Source organism: Neopelma chrysocephalum, unplaced genomic scaffold, assembly GCF_003984885.1.
Source record: "Neopelma chrysocephalum unplaced genomic scaffold, ASM398488v2 Primary Assembly neopelma1_24, whole genome shotgun sequence".
NCBI classification, from domain to species: domain Eukaryota; kingdom Metazoa; phylum Chordata; class Aves; order Passeriformes; family Pipridae; genus Neopelma; species Neopelma chrysocephalum.
This window is the reverse complement of record NW_020897693.1, coordinates 49,248,826-49,265,665: the sequence shown is the minus strand read 5'-3', so window position 1 is coordinate 49,265,665 and position 16,840 is coordinate 49,248,826. Positions and strand designations below refer to the sequence as shown.

Genomic DNA, 16,840 nt, shown 5'->3' with positions numbered 1-16,840 from the left:
CATGCATTGCCACACACATTTGAGGGCTGGAAAGGTCTGCTGCATTTTTAGAGCTCAGAGATGGAGTGACAGGACAGGTTCTTCCCCAGTCCTTCTGTGGAATCCTGCTCTGGACCTCAGTCCCTCTCCCCTCTGCTGTACCTCAGTCCCCAAGCGAAAAGTTCACTTAGTGACCCCAATTCCAGTGTCAGGCAGAGGTGCACAGCTCTGCTAAGGCTCATGGAGCCCCAGCCACATGTCACTCACACCACTCCACAGCTAGAGCACATGCTCTCCTTTCCTGTCACTTCAGAGTCACCCAGGGCAGAGGCCACGCAGTGGTGGATACGGATGTAAGGCACCAGATGGCTCAGGGTTATGCCCCCTGTGTGACTGCAGAAGAAAAGGCAGCCAAGAGACACAACACTGGTCAGGGCCAGCACCTGGGCAGCCCAAAAGGAGTGAAGAGGCTCTTCAAGCACTGCCTCCAATGCAGGTGGGATGCCTTTGCCACAACAGCACCCATGCAGCAGCTTTGCTGTGCTCCCCATCCTGTTTGCTGCACAAGACCAACACACAGACATCTAAAAATCCCCAGACACTCAGGGCTCCGGGGCAACTGAGCTGGAAGCTGCCCCAAGGTTTAAATCCCAGGCATTTATCTCCAGCAAGTAGCCTGAACACTTAAAAATAGGTATTTCCCCAATTCCATAGTTCCTAAATGTTTTTAAAAATCTGCCCTCGCTATTGTAGGTGACCATATACATGGCTCAAATCTTAAAGTGGCCAGGAGTTTATTAAAAATATGCTTAAACACATGTAAGCAAACATTGTTAATGGAACATTTAGGTTGAAATATATCATCTCCTAAGATAAAATAGCACAGCAATAGTGGTTTCTGGTATATTAGGGTCTTCCACTTCTACATTATTATCAGACAGCTTGTCATACAACACTGTATGCATTTTATTAACTCTGGGATAAAGTAATCACACAAAAAATTAAACATCACACACTGACTAGTGGTTTTACAGGTATAGTCAACTATCAGAAATTCTCGTATTATCAATGTGGACACCATGAGGAAGTGATTTCTCTGACAAAGACAAAAAGAAGAACGTTCCTTGATTTGCACGGGCACAAGATTCAAATGTATTTTTTTGTTTTTATTTTAAATGCACATTTCAATTCACTTCAGAGTCGGCCTTGCCAGTTACAGTCTTTCTGTCCCTGCACATCTTCCAGGTTCACTGCATATTTGGAATTCCAGTCTCTCTCAAAAAGGTTTTTTACCTGTTCCTGGACAGGCAGTTGCCTTCTTTGCAGGTTGGTCCAATTCTGTTTGATAATTAGTCCCACGCCAGCTGTATTAGTGAAGTAATCTTCTGACCAATTGGAAGTCCCTGTGCAATGGAAAAGTAGCTGATCAGAAAACATTCATTTCCCAGCGTTCTGTTGGATCTCTGGGCTTTGTTGATTTGCTGTATGACTGCAAATCTCATTAGGACCAACGAGGCAGCAAAAATCAGGTCACCTCCTTCTTATGCCAGACCTCAGGTTTCAGAAACTAGGTATTAACTGCAACCCTGGAAGTTCATAACCTTCTGATTCCTTACAGCCAGTGACAGAATGCACAAATCTACTAATTATAAATATGGGAATAGAGTGCAACACTTGAGTATTAAGAGGGGTAAAAGCCAGTGTTTGACATGGGTTTCTCTGTTTAAAGAAAAGAGTCCTTAATGGACTTAATTCTCTTTACTTGTTGAAAGAAAACAAGAGGAGAAACTAGACCCTTGATCAATAAACCCTCAGGAGCTGTTCTGAGCTCAGCATGCAAGGCCTGCTTCTAAACCAGGCAAAGCTGGGAATCCAGCTGCAGGCATTGTCTAGTCTGTCCGCAAAGCTACCTCAATTCAGAAAATCAAACACTGTGAAAAAACAAATGTTTTGTCACTTAGCACTTCCCCTCGTGATTGCCTGAGTCAGAAAAATCTACTGTCAATTCCAGAAGGTGCTTAGGCATGAAAACAAATTATCTGCATATTTGCCTTCAAAAGACAACTCAGTATGAAACAAGTTATTAAAGTATTAAAGGCAAATGGAGCTGCAAACCCTCAGCCAGTTGGAAGAATGGGCTATTTGCTGGTGTGCATTGCTTGGAGGATGAGCTGACTGAAATGACAGAGCCCTCTCACATCCCCTTTTTTGAGGGATCCTAATAAAAGAGTGAAACGTAAACACCATCCCGACTTTCAGGAACTGAGCAGGAATTGACATTACTGTTTTCTCATTTCCTTTCCTAGAGTTCTGTTCAACAAACAGTGCGTGGAATTAATTCCTCCCAGCAATTTCTTGTTATTAAAGCACGATAATGTTATACACTAAAGCACCAGCTATCACTGCGTCATTCTGAGCACACAGGCTGTGAAACTCCCACTGTGCTTGTCACAGGCTGTGCACTCAGCCTTGTCATGCTCTGTTCCTAATGGTTCACAATCATATGAAATAATCTCTTACTGAACTTGACCTACATTATCGTCTCCCCTTCACATCTGTACTTCTCTACCCAGGACAGACTGCTTTATATGGCAAAATGAGATATTTTCTGATATTGCAGCCCATCCTGTCTCAGTCTCAGTCCAACAGAGCTGGAGATACTGTAAGTATTTGAAAGATTGGAATACATACCAATGTAGGCTACTTTATCAGTGACCATGTATTTGTTGTGATTCACTCTCCCATGAGGAATGTTTGTGTGATTCAGAACTGGAACAATGAAGAGTTTCTGGAGGGAGAGAAATTAAAAATATAAACAGAAATACTAGAGTACTAGAGTGAGGAACAGACTTCATGATTGGACAATGCATGCTTTCTATAGTTTCAAAGAATAGAATAATATGGGGAGAAGAGAAAAGAACATTCCACACTCTATTATTAAATACACGATAAAAGAAATTTTACTCTTATCCAAGAAAACTAACAAATAGTACTTCCACTATACATAAAATTGGATAAGCAATTGCGATCAGATACAGATAATGTTTGCCTCACAATGTTCCATTAGTGGCACAGCTATTATCATTACAGGGCAGACAATTAAATGCAGTTTTAGACAGCTGTTTAATAGATCTGCATTTACCACTGATTGCTGCTCTTATTTTGTGCTAAAATGGGCTGATCACAGACACGAGGGGTACTGCAGGAAACAATAATGCCTAACTTTTTGTGTTAACTCTTACCAAAATCTCCATTTCTGTCCCTTTTATTTTTTTTTTTTTGACTAAAACCCTTTCCTTCTTCTGGGACATCTCTCTGTTGTGGTAATTGCATCATATTGGGAGTATCCACACCATCCCCTCTCTACTTGATACATTCCAGCCTAGTGCCTATGGCCTGTGCGTAATATTTAGTGTTCAAAACCAAGTCTATTTGTATAGATATAGCAGATCTCTCAATTGTAAAAAGCTGATAGCAATTAGACCAATTTAAAATGCTCCATGCAGGAAGAGGTCTCTGAGAGGAGCACTATCTGTGCTGTCATATAAACTGTCACTGTCACGGTACTCAGCAAAAGCAGCTGCCTGGATAATGTCTCAAGTGCCACAGCCAGGCACATTCCTGATATCACTAGTGGCTTGGAAATAGCTGCTTCCTCAAAGATTATATCTTGGGCCTTATTTTCACAAGGATGTGAAACAGTCACTACAAAAACAGACAACCTGCTTCTCTAAAAGCTAATCCTTGCACATGCAAATGGCAGCTTAGACTCAAAAATCGATGTGGGGCCATATCCTCAAGCTGTCTTTCCAAAATCAGGTTTCTTATCATACCACGTCGACCCTGATGTGGGCATGTGGGTTGTTGAGAGCACGCAGGGACCTCAGATAGTTGAGCATGGCTGGGTCAGAGGATGTCCAGCAGCTGGCCAGGAGCCGAACTTGCACTCTGTGGTTGAAAGCTGCACGTCTCAGAGCATTGTCAATGGCTGGCCAGTATCTGCAGAAAAGGAGGTTTGTGGAAAAAGGGATACTTTTTAAACAGTTCAGCAGAAAGCTGTGACAACAAATTGAGACTACAAGTGACGCAGTGCACAGATGGGATCTCTGATGTCTCGTAAGCAGAGCACTTGTGCCTTCCCTGGAGGGGATTTCTGCCTTTTACCGAGTCCGTTCTTTTCACAGTGCGTTTGAGGCCTCCCAACTCTGCTGAATTAGATTGGAACTGATCAAAAAGTTTAAAGCTTAGTAAAGTGCACGTACACAGATACATACACAGCATAGTGCCATCATGCCCATTTCCTTAGGAAACTAAAAAGAACAACAGCAACTCCAATGTAAAGCCAGATCATGCAGCAGAGAATAAAAAGGATAGTGCAGAGCCCAGAGGAAAGTCTAAGAACCATTTTGCAGAATATGGCCTTTTCAGAAACCTGGAGACTGTTTCCAGTGTCCACAGGGGTCCTGTGCCATCAGGCAGCGTGGGCAGGTTCCATCCCTCCCCACCCCTCCTTGCCCTCTTTAGCGTGCTGTGTGCCCCCGAGGTAACAGACACAGCTGTGCTCTCCTGAACAAGGGAAAATCCGTTTTCCTGACACTTGTGTTGGCAGTAGCTTAGGGGAGAATTTTTAACGTCCTTCACCCAGCTACACAACACTAAGAGCTGGACAATGCACATCCCAGGGCTCGTAACTCCAAACACCCACGCAGCATTTTCATTCTGTAGATCGTAACAAGTGCTGCACGGAGGAAGACAAGCATCTTTAGTACAGATTGGAGGGCTGATACAGAGAGAGGACCGGCACTGGCTCACAGTCCCATGAGCAATGATGAATTAATTTGCCTAACTTAATCCTTTCGGTCTTATGTACAAAGGCCTGAATTCTCTAATCCTCCCTCGTGCATTGTCCTATTGCGATCAATGGACTGGCCCTGTGCTCTCAGGCTCAGGCTGACTTATAGATCCTGAAAAACTTTGAAAAACATGCTATTTGAAATGCTATTTTTGAACAGTTTTAATTTTTTAAATATATCAGTTTCTAGTTGATTAACACTCAGGCATTAGACAGCAGCTTTGTTTCCTCTGCCTCAGCTGCTGGAGGAACCTAACCTGAACTAATCAGCCTCAATTCATGGCACTACAGCTGGTTGCTGTGGAGATAGCCCCAGGCCCTGCACCGCTTTCCCTGGGCCTTTCAAACTCTTGTTTGCATCTGATCAGCCCTAGATGTCACAAACGGTGGATTAAGCCTTCAGATGAAGAAAAGGGAGTATTAACACCATCCTAAGGGGGGAAAGAGACTTTCTGTGAACCTATTCTTGGCTAAAATCAGGAGGTGAGAAACCCAGAAACTCAACTGTATGACACAGAAACTGAAAATGCTCTAAGGATGTTTGATTTATTAAAAATATCCTCCAAGTGGAAGTTAGTCTTGAGATTTTGTTTTTTCCTGCTAACACACACATGCCCCAGCCAAACAACAGAGGCTTTACACCACCATGACACAGGACATAATGCATGGTATCAGTCTGGCTTAATGGCAACCTAGAGCTTACCCTAGTCTTTGCAAGCCACACTGTACATAATTATTTCTCTTGAACTTCTTTCTCAGGTTATTTAGCTGTTTGGAAAACTCAGAAATGTTGTAAGCAGATAATTCAGAGCACTTGGTTGCATGTAAACGTCCTAATTCAAGCATATCTAAGAGGATTTGGAGTCTTAGTGCTGCCCCATGACTGACTAACTTTCTTTGTTACTCAGATTTGAGTTGATGTGCAGAGTCTGTATAATTCTGCTGTGACCTTGGGCAGCCCACCAGGACCATGGCAGTGGTTCACCACACACATACTCAAGGCCAGGTTAGGTGAGGCTTTGAGCAACCTGATCTAGTGGAAGGTGTCCCTGCCCATAGTGATGGTGGAGGGGAGGAACTAGATGATCTTTAACCCAAACCATTCTATGATTACTCCAGACCACCACTACCACCCTCTCTCTGAGAGCATGCTGCTGTTCACACCCAGAACTTGGATGTCCTTAGAAGAAAAAAAAAAAACACACCCCAAAAAAATCACCACAGAATTTTCTTTTAGAGACTGTTTCAGCTCTCATTGCAGAGGTCAGCAAGGACAGCTAGTTACCATCCTCTAAACTATGGGTCAAATACATCAAACAGGCAGCAGAGCCAGAAGTCAAGATTCCTCAGAAGTAAAGGACAGAAAAAAAGAAAAACAGGAGCAGAAAAGGAGACCAAAGCAATATTTTCTCTGAAAAGTCTGACGTCAGATATAGATCTCTCATATTCCCTTTCCTCTCTCTGCTCTGTTGAACTCTCTCACAAAGCTGCTCAGTAGAACTTTGAAGGAAGCTGTACCTGACTGTCCCTAGTGTGGCACTTCACAGTTTTCTTGCCGTGTGAAGAACACAGGAGGCTGCTTTAAAACACTAGCAAAGCACATGGGCGGTATTGGATACCATCCTTCCTGTAGCATCAGTATTAGAACCATAGAATCCCAGAATCGTTAAGGTTGGAAAAGAACTTTAGGATCATCAAGTCCAACTGTCATCCCAGCAGCACCACCATGTTCACCACTAAAACGTATACTCAAGTGCCATGTGCATACCTATTTTGAACATTTCCAGGGATGGTGACTCCACCACTTCCCTGGGTGTCTAATGCTTGACAACCCTTTCTGTGAAATTTTTTTCCTAATATTTAGTCTAAAACTCCCCTGGCACAACTTGAGCCGTTTCCCCTCATCCTGTCCCTTGGTACCTGGAAGGCACAGTCCACGGGACAGTTGTAAGTGCAGAGCAAAGCCTCAGTTCTCTCCACTCTGAATATTTTTATTGCAGAAAGGGGAGAATAGTATATTTTTCCCTTAAATAGTGGAAGTCAACTTATTTGCTCAAGGTTAAAATTGTACCTTCTCGGGTGAGCAAAACGGCTGGTGGGGAAATATTCCATAACAGAAACATACACAAACTTCCGTGCCTGACTGATAATACTGATTATAGAATAGAGGTCATGGGTGCGACCTTTTGGACAAAATGCTGGAGGAGAAGCCTGTAAAGAAGAAAACACACAGATCAGTGATTTAAGTGGTTTTGTTGGTTTGGGGTTTTTTTCCCTTGGTCAGACTGTGACTCATTTGTATTCAGATCTGTCCAGTTTTCATTAAAATAGCGCAAAACACTTGAGGTGGACTCCTATCATTCCTCATGCTTTCCATGTCCTGATGGGTCAGATATTTATTGATTTATTGAGCCACCGGGTGATTAAAAGAGACCTGCACACTGTTCCTGCCATAGTACCTGACAGCTGATGCTGGGTCAATCCTTATTCTTTGAGTAGGCCCAGAGAAACCTGATGAAAAAATTATTATCCAACTGGAACACAAGTAACTGAGGACTGCTGAAGAAACTTTTCTGGCCATTCCTTAAACATAGTTTACAGTCTATTATTTTATTTTCAAACATACTTACAGAAAAATAGGCTTTTGTCAAGATTCCATTAAATTCTACTTCCAGAGGCTGACGGTTGTTAATGTGGGTAGAATAATTAAGGGGCCAAGGGAATGGGATGGTGGCATTAGCATATCCAAGATCCCAATAAGTACTAAACGTTTTCCAGAGGTCTTTGGCCAAGCAGGTGCAGTTGTATATCACTGCACCAAACTCCTTCACCTGCAAAGAGAGCAAGATATGTCACAGCCCCAGAAGAAGCCATCTCCAGGGGTTTCTTTGCTGCTTCTTCCACTCAGTCAATATTTTATATCATTATGATTTTTCTCTGTTGTGCGCTAGAACATGAATTTTTCCCCAGATTTTTGAATATGCAGCAGCAGAGCTTACCTGAGATAAAGACCTCCAGTCCATGTTTGCACTACCAATATATATGTGTTTCATGTCTACTATCCAGAATTTGCTATGCAACACTCCTCCTGTCAAATGTCCAAAATCAATCTTTTTCACGTGAGCCCCTGAAGAAAGATTGGGAGGGGGGAAAAAAAAGTTTAGATAAAGCACGGAGATGGTTCCTCAACAGCCAGAACGTCTGCATATCTGACTCTTGCAGCCAGTAGTAACTACCAAAATTCACAAGCTCTCATTCCCGGGAACACAGTAATTTGAAAAAAATACGCAAAATGTGAACTTTCAGAAAAATCCTTAAGGGTGTGACAACATACAAAGAAACCATGAACTAGTGAACAGATGGTGCTTATCCTGTGAACCTGTGTAAGCACCATGCCGGAACAGGCCCTGCAGACCAGTTTCCCTCACATGTCTTTTTGCAGTGCTGAAGCTCTGAGTGTGTCACTGAAGAGAAATAATTACCTTTTTCCTCTAAAAGCTCAAGGTCTGTTGATTTTGTAGCCAAAGTTGGCACACTTGCTGCAACATACACAGAGACATTCTCTGCAAGTAATCTCTCAAACCTCTTCAGAATATCTTCACCCTGTGTAGTACATTGTTATTTTTTATATTTTGTTATAAAACATTTAGTAAGATATATGTAACTACAGTGTTACTGATGGGCGCTGCCTTTGAAGAACCCATGGCAAGGAAGGTCAGAAATTTCACCTATTTTGGGAGTGTTTCAAGTAAAGAAAAAAGGGAACAAAGATTCTGATCCAACGTACGAATCAAAGTTTGTTTTCTGTCATTTAATGCTATTAGATATAATGTTTAAAACTATAACCACAAACATCCCAGATTTCAAAGATTAATGTCCCAGTGCAGATCAACTGCTAGATCCTGATGCTCAACAGATATTGGGGTCATCTCTCCCTGAGGATAAAGTTGACAGAGACTGTCCTACACTGAGCTGTCCCTGAGCAGAGACAGGGCTCGGCCTTATGTCTGTCACTTTCACTTCTTCTCATGTGGAGTAAGTGACTCATTTTATACCACCAGAGACACCTGGGGAGGAAGACAAGAAGAGCAGTCCCAGAGAGTCCATATGGACAGTGAGGAGGGTGTGCCAGCAGGGAGGCAGAGGCTGAGGCCACAGTAATAACCAACACAGCAGCTGGTTCATCAGCAAACAGCATGATTCCCAACACAGCTAAGCTCCATACCTGCCTGAAACAGCGTGGCCTTGTCCCTTCTATTTTCAGAACAGTCCCCCAGACCCTGCTCAGGATTGCCTGGGAGGTTGCTTGCTGCCACAGGCCAAAGTGGAGCCAAGGGACAATTAAACATGATGGACAGTTGCAAGGTGAGCCTGGGCCGTGCCCTCTGTTGTTTATTTTTGATGGTAGAGTCAGAGAGGCCCCACAGGAAGCCTGGCCACTCAGGGTGCCCAGGAGGACAGCCCTGCAAAGTAGAATGAATCCCCTTAGCTGCTGTCCAATGGCAGGAGTCAAGGACAGATGCACAATGGGCAGATGCAGGTGCTGTGAGAGAAGCAACCTCTGAAGCAGCCAAAAGTCCAGCAGACTTTGCTTCCTGACCCTTCCAACTAAGCAGTGGGAACTGGCACATTCACTTTTGTACATGGGATCCTGTAGGCTTCTCAACTCTGCCACTGGCAGCCCCTAACACAGGTAGACCATCCACAGGGTAAGCAAGTGTGGGTTTGAGGCTGATCTCTGCCTGCTCTTAAAATATAGCATAAAAGTACTCAGAGCCATGGACAAAGTCCAGATGGAGTCTAACTGTACTGGAGAAGGAAGGCTGGAGTGTTGCTTCAGACCGGCATGGAAAACTTTCTTGGGTTTGCAGGAAAAGTCAAGCAATGTCCCTGAGAGACAGACCACACAGCCAGTCTGCCAAATGTACACAAGAAATACAACCACAGATGTGCTTGATTTTATCTTACCTGCTTGGAAGATGAGTCATTGACACTGATATCCTTCCCAGTAAGAGACCAATAGTAAGAAGCCACATGAATTTTTTCCTGGGCTAGATCAAGCAATCTCATCCAGGCTTGATACAAGGGTTTGGCTGCAGTGCTATTTATCTCAAAGGGTAAGTCATAAGGAACATTTTCCACCAGGTCAAAGCTGCAATGGCAATTGGACATCATGAAGCAAGAGACAGTGACCCAAGCAGGATGCCTGTCAGGCCATACAATTGGCCATTTCAGAAGTCAACCTCAAAATCAAATAAGCTGAGCTGGATAAACAAGCTGGGAGTACTCTCCATCCCTACTTTTTATAGCCAGGCTTAGACTGTACATACTGCAGAATGACTTCTCAGTAGCTGTTCCGAGCTTTTCATTTTACCATCCTTAAGATGAGGAGAAAAGTAACCTTGTGGGGTTGTCTGTCACTTCAATACCCTCTCCACCCTCTCAATGGACAGACAGCCCCTGCCATCCCAGCCTCTTGAGAGGTGAGACCAGCAGAGGTTGATTTGCCAGCTGGTCTCCTTGCTGCCTCCCACCATTGTCACAAAGGGAGGGTGGCTGGAGGTGGCAGAGGAGCAACAGAGCTGTGCTGAACATACAAGCACAGGACTGGGAGTGGAGCTCTGATACTGCCCCTACTGCTGCTCATAGCAGGCAACTACTAATTACCCAATGCCTAAACAACAGCCACACACTTCCCAAATTAATGTTACTTTATCAACTTATAATACAACAGGAAGAGAACAAATTCCATACTGAAATTATCAGTATTATAACTAGTTCTCCACCTGGTGACTGCTTCTCCCCATGCCATCAAACCTGACTCACCTGCAGGAGTCATTGGATCTAATGGTGTCCTCCTCAGTTATTGTGGTTCTTGGGAGATCTCCGTAGAGTCCTTCTTCCTCCTCCAGCTCTTTGTAAATGCTGACAATTGTTTCTTCTCCATTAGGATCAACTGTGCTGTCCACTCTCATGAAGTAAACAGTCATTGCGACAACAACGCCAAGCATCAAAATTGCCCCTAAGACTTGAAACTAGAACAGAACCCATACAGGAGAAGATTTAAGTGATCACCAAGTCACTGATACACCAGTGAATGGATGACTACCTGTTCAGGTGAATAAATCACAATCTTTGAATAGTAGTTCTGCTTTCAGCTACTGCCAGACGGTGTTCTTAGATGCACCGCTGAAAGTGAGGACCACTTGTTCAAGGTCAGCTTGGATAGGGCTTTGAGCAACCTGATCTAATTGATATCCCTGCTCATTGGAGGAGGGTTGGACTACATGACCTTTAAAAGGTCCCTTCCAACTCAAACTGTTCTGTGATTCTATGACCACAAACTAGGTGAGGGTTGCTTAGTTTTGATTTATTTTTTTCTGTGCCAACATATCAACCCCCTGGTTTTTTCCCAAACCTTTGATTAGTTTGACATTGATTCGTTTTATTTTAGCACAGGACCAATGGATGTTCAACAAAATTTCTACCAAAATCAAAACAAGGAAATCCCTAACACAAGATTACCTGTGGGATCAAGCTCAGCACTACCATAAAGAGAAAGTTCATGAAGTCAGGGGAGAAAAATCAGGTCAGAAGCAGAGGGAAGTATTGTGGTTTCTGAACATGTTCTGCTTTTGTTTTCTAACTTAAACTCACTTAAGTGAAACTATAGAAATCTCATTTATCCATGTCAACAGTATTCCTTTGTCATTCTAGTGTGGTGATTTAGCTTCATTTCCCTTTTGCTGTACTTTCAGGGTTTTTTCCCCAAATGTAGATTAAAAAAAATACCCTGGCTACATTGTATATCCAGGTCTGAAATCCAGCCACTCACTTGCTGGAAAGTATAGCACCAGGCTCTAAATGCTGCCCTATACTGAGGAAAAGACAACCACCAGTGCAGATCCATTTCCCCCCAACAATTATGATGTCTGGCTCCCTGTGGCAATTCTTGGGAGCTGGGAACATCCACCAGCCTGTGATAGGCAATGTGCACTTCAGAGCTGAGCTTTTGAACTTCCAGGCAGGAGAACCAAGTCTGGGGTGGTTGTGAGGCTGTAGCCATAAATCTGAGCTCCCAGAAGGGCACATGGGAAAACCGCACAGGAACCAGTTGCCTCTGAAAGTTTCTATTTTGTTTTCTATGTGGATAAATCTTCTTACTTTTAATTAGCTCTGCTTTTCTAATAACCTACAGAGCTGCCATTGATTTCAGGCAGTGACTTGAATGAGAAAAACATCCTAAAACTATCTACTTAAAATTTTGCCCTCTGTCTTGTTCTCCATCTCATCAAGGGCAAAAAAACCCAATCCCACCAATTTTTGACAGTTCTGCATTTCATCCCATGAACATGCTGACAAGACTTAAACATTGCCCAGATTTTAGAAGACATTCCTAAGGTAAGAAATCTATTTTGAAGTCACATCCTGGCTGTCACCATGCTACGCACTGTGATGTCCAGGTGCTCCAGGCATGCTGAATAAATGAATAAATGAATACATTAATAAATGCTGTGTTAATGGTGGAAGTTAAGCTCTTTGTATGAGCATGGTTTACTTCCTGAGCCAGACAGAGCTGCAGGACTTAGCTCCACATTACTCCCTCTCGGCAAGGTTTGATCAGTCTACCAGATAAATCAATGAGGGTTTTGTCACTCACTTGTTTACAAATAGGATTGAAATCTACATGGATTTCTAAATTGGGCAATAAAATCATTCTTCTTAATCTGTTATTTCTTTTCAGAAATGTAATCTCTGCTCTTGGAAGCAAATGTAGTATATCCCCATAATTACCGTTTTGACGTCTTTTTGATTGTTCATGCCTAATTTCATGTTGGAGGACTCATTAAACCTCAGGGATGTTTTTAATGCTTTTTTCACAATCTGAAAAACAGAAATGTATGCAAGGGGAAAAATAAAGCTTTATGACAACATTTGTGTGCAGCCAGTCACAGACAAAAAAATGCGGGTTACTGCCATTGCTTTATATAGTGCCCTGAAATTTAAGTACAGATCTGTGCAACATCCTCCCTGTATTATATGGGTCTTGAGTGACATTAACAGATTCCAAAGTGAGAGAGAGAGACAGGTCCCTGCAGTTTTTCCCTGGTGCTGTCTACACACAAAAATCCCTGCAGTAATTAATGTGTAAACTGCATCGCTGCCTCTTCCAGCCATCCTTCAACACCCACTTTTGTCCTGTTACAAGTGAACATATTTGCCAACAAGCAGTAACTAAAGTGCAGAAGCTGTGGGTGATAGTGTACAGCATCAGTGTCATCCTCGTCTGACCCAGGCTCCTGCTCTCTTCCTGTGCCTGTGAGTTGCCTTCAATGCCAGTGTCTCTTCCAGAAAGGAGTCTGTTAAGAGGACAGGGATGACGCTGAAATAAAAATTCCCCCTCTGCCCTGTTGCAGCCATGACTAGAAAATAAGTTATCTTCTTTTTGTCCTTGGGCAATATTGCTCCAATCTTGTGTTACCACCAGCACAGGCAACTGTAAGAGCAACTACCAAAATATGCCGAAACTCAAAGCAGATGGTCAGGCAAGGGGAGTTGGCACTTGCCTGTTTTGCCTTCTCAAAAACTTGACAGATGCCCAGTGGGTCACTCATCATCCCTGCATTGGCAGAGGTGAATTTAGCCCATAGGAGTCAGCTGTCATTTTTCGTGCTCAGAGGCAAGAAGCACATCCTGGGGTGTGGTAGATTTCAGAAAGTGCTACCAGATGATATCACCACCTGCCCAGTACCCAAACTACCACTTCCGACCCTGAGCCACTGGGCGTTTGTATCCTGGAGGATGGTATCGGATACACAGTTGCTCTGTGGGTGGCCACACTCAAGCTTTAGGTAGGAAGGATCCTGCCAGACTTGTCCCATCCATCTTGCCATATGTTCACAGCTATTGTCACCTGAACTGGAAGGGCTTATGGTGTCTGCCCTGCCCCACCAGTAAGGCAGCATGGTCATACATGCTGCATCCAGCTCCTGCCCGCTCCATCTTTCTGTACGGATGCTGTGACTGCACGGACCGGGCAGGAGTTGGACACAGTACAGATACAGCCCCAAAGGCTTCTTGTGGTACCCAACTCACAAGAACTGGTGAAGCTGAACCAAAAGGTTGGAGGATGTCTTGGAAGAGAAGGGAGGTGAGTCTGTAACTTGGGAAATGCGGAGAGAGATATGAAAAGAGCAGATGAGAAAGAATGACAAAGATGGGAAAGGTAGAGACAGAAGAAAATGTACAAACACCCCTGCTTAAAAGCATACTAGAGCTGCAGAGAGGAAAGCTATGTTTCCATTTCAGGGTCTGTTTGTTGCTATCATCTGTAATCACTATAGCAGTGTCCACCTTCCAAGGCAATTTTACTCACAATTTTCACTGTCACTTCCTTTTGCTGCCCCCAGGCTCAGCTGCAAGCTTTTACACTAGAAATAGTTATAAATGCTGGCAGGTAAACATCCGTTCTCCCAGCCCCAGAGAAATGGGTTGGCTGCCAGCAGTGAAGGACACTTGGCCATTCCCTGGTTAGTGTCAGGTCCCCATGGCCCTGAGATCACAGTTGATCCCAGAGAGCTGACAGTCCAAGCAGACTGGGGGGCATATAGCACACCATGCAGAGAAAGCTGTGTGACAGCAACACATATCATTCCCCACCCTGAGAGAAAGTGGTCACATACTAACCCAGAAAACTTAGTGGGAAGAAAGGGAAGAGAGAGCAAGAGAGAAGATGCTAAAGAGTTGTGTAGGAAACTGAGGCAAAGGGATTTTAAAGGAGGAGGAGAAAGGCAGCTGACAAACAGCAGCAGCTGCCCTTCAGCCTGGACCAGGAGAGCCCACTGAGGCTGCAGGTCACACTCCACAGCTCGTGGCTTTGGCACAGCTGTCCCAGTCAGCTGGGCTGGCCAGGAACAAGCAGCTACTGCATGTGCTTCTCAGCACAGAACCAGAGCTGAGAGGTGACACCTTGTCCCTCTGGCCCCCAAAGTCACATTTGGTGACCCAGGCAGTGTCTTGGTAAGGAACTGCAGCTGTCAGCGCACTTACAGACATGTGATGGCCTCGGGAGGATAGAGCTTACCAGAAACTTGTTTCAGTTCTCTTTTTCAGCAACAGTTACAAGATGGTTTTAAAAAGCAGCATTTTTCTTAAAATGTGAAAGTGAACAGATCTTATATGTGCTGTCACAGAATCATCTATCATTTGGTTCAAACAAAGCCCTTCTTGACCCTATCTTTGACTGGTGATGGGTTACAGTCCCACCTGCTGTACAGAAGTCATGAGAACTACACTAAAATAGGCAGTCTAATTTTCAAGAAGGAAAACATCAGAGACTCAGACAGAATTCTTAAGAATAATATTGTAGCTGGTCAGCAATTAACTATGGCTCCCTTGAAGCTTTCAGGGCTTTACCAGCTGCCAATTTCAATGACTGAAGTTCATCCAAGAGTAATAAATACAAGTGCTACTTAGCATTGCTTCACAGGCTGGAACACCAGCTAATACCAGGCTGCTGAGTATACACAGGAGATTGCTGTTTATAACATTAAGCCTGCTTTCTCCCTTCCCCCAAAATAACTTTTCATACTTCTTTTCTCCACCAGTAACACACCGTATGAAATTTTGGATTTTAAATACAAGGATGCGCTTTTTCACTACACAAAATCCTCCACAGGAGCTGTTTGAAGCTCCCCAGATGAACAAGGTGCGTTTATCTCTCCATGTCTAACCCCAGCTCTCTCAAGATGATGGCAGACGTACTTACCATCCTAGAAGATCTCCTTCTGTGTGGATGTCCTGCTGCACTCTGATGTTACTCCCAGTTCCATGTACGAGGGGCAGCGTGCATGCTTTCGTCAGCAAATTTGTTTTGGGCTCTTCTGGTTTTCTGCCCTCCTCCTCTAGATCACTTCCTCTTAAACACCGAGTTTCACAACATGCACTGACAGAGTCCCAAGTTATCATCTAGTTATTTGTGACACAGTTCTTAGATGCCAGGTCCTGATCTTCACCTGTTTGACATAACTTTCTGCAGTGTCTGAGTTTGCCTGGTTCGAACTCTGTTGGATGGCCAAGTTCCCGCTCAGTGGTGTGAAGTCAGAGTCTAGATCAGCACAAAAAAACACTGGTTGTGGTTGGAAGGGCTGCTCAGCTTTGGTGCTGTTTGCATCCTGGACATGGCAATATTCTCACTGCATCACTCTTAACCCACCAGAAGCTTCATTTTAAACAAACAAACCCTTCAAACTCACCTCTCTGCCCAGTTCCTCTTGCAAGCACTCCCCTGCTCAATCATCCTTGGACAAATATAAGGAAGCAAACTAGCTCCTTTGAAATAATGCAGCTTTTGTCTTAAACACATGGCATTTGGAATTTGCAGTGATGTTGTTGAGGGGCAAGGTTACATCTGACATTGAGTTTGGGGCAACTTCTAAGAAATTATGTCTTCTGTAAAAATCCAAAGGCTGCACCTCAGCTGACACAACTCACCGTGGCAACACTGGTGTTATTCTGCAGGTTCCTACTGAACCCAAGAATGCAGTTCCCTAGTTCAGTACCAGAGGAAGGATGCAGTAAGGAATCAATGAAGAGACAACTTGGCACACGAGGCTTTATTGTACCTTGTATTAAGCTGCTGAAGACAGAAAAGCTAAGAGGAGCCAGCAGATAGGCTCAACAGAAAGAGGCCTTTCTCTGGGAAGCTGAAGGTGTCATGAGTCCTCTACTTCCCCTGGGACCAAAACACAAGCACTGACTCCAAAAAGGGCAAAAGTTAGAGAAAAGAAGATGGTGGATAGGACACCTGTCTGACCAGTCAGCTCTCTCCTGAATTTACTACTGTCCACAGATCACTTGTCACTGGGGCCATCCCAAATCTCTATTAAAACAGAGCTTAAAAACAAGGCAAAGTCTGCTGCCGTCCCTGTAGACTTGGGTTACCAGACAGCTGGAGGCAGGATCTGCAGCCAAGGAAAAGAGACATCTCAAGAGAGCCAGTACACTAAA

General features: G+C 43.9%; 1 protein-coding gene across 1 annotated transcript; it reads right to left on the bottom strand.

Moving 5' to 3' along the window:
- Positions 1–756: 756 nt before the first annotated feature.
- On the bottom strand, positions 757–15,710 carry PLD4 (phospholipase D family member 4). The gene is made up of 11 exons (XM_027674119.1): positions 15,600–15,710; positions 12,626–12,715; positions 10,658–10,866; positions 9,800–9,983; positions 8,314–8,434; positions 7,831–7,958; positions 7,462–7,662; positions 6,903–7,042; positions 3,813–3,978; positions 2,671–2,767; positions 757–1,382 (listed from the first exon to the last, which is right to left on the bottom strand). The coding sequence occupies exons 1-11, from the start codon at positions 15,600–15,602 to the stop codon at positions 1,174–1,176; spliced, it is 1,548 nt and encodes a 515-aa protein (XP_027529920.1). The 5' UTR covers positions 15,603–15,710; the 3' UTR covers positions 757–1,173.
- Between the last annotated feature and the right edge of the window lie 1,130 nt (positions 15,711–16,840).

Bases quoted from the DNA above. Each gene is read 5' to 3' on its own strand.
- PLD4 (XM_027674119.1), bottom strand. The intron at 10,867-12,625 runs GTAATTATGGGG...GTTCTGTTCTAG, and splicing joins ATCAAAAAGACGTCAAAACG to TTTCAAGTCTTAGGGGCAAT. The intron at 7,959-8,313 runs GTAATTATTTCT...ATCTTTCTTCAG, and splicing joins TGAGCTTTTAGAGGAAAAAG to GGGCTCACGTGAAAAAGATT.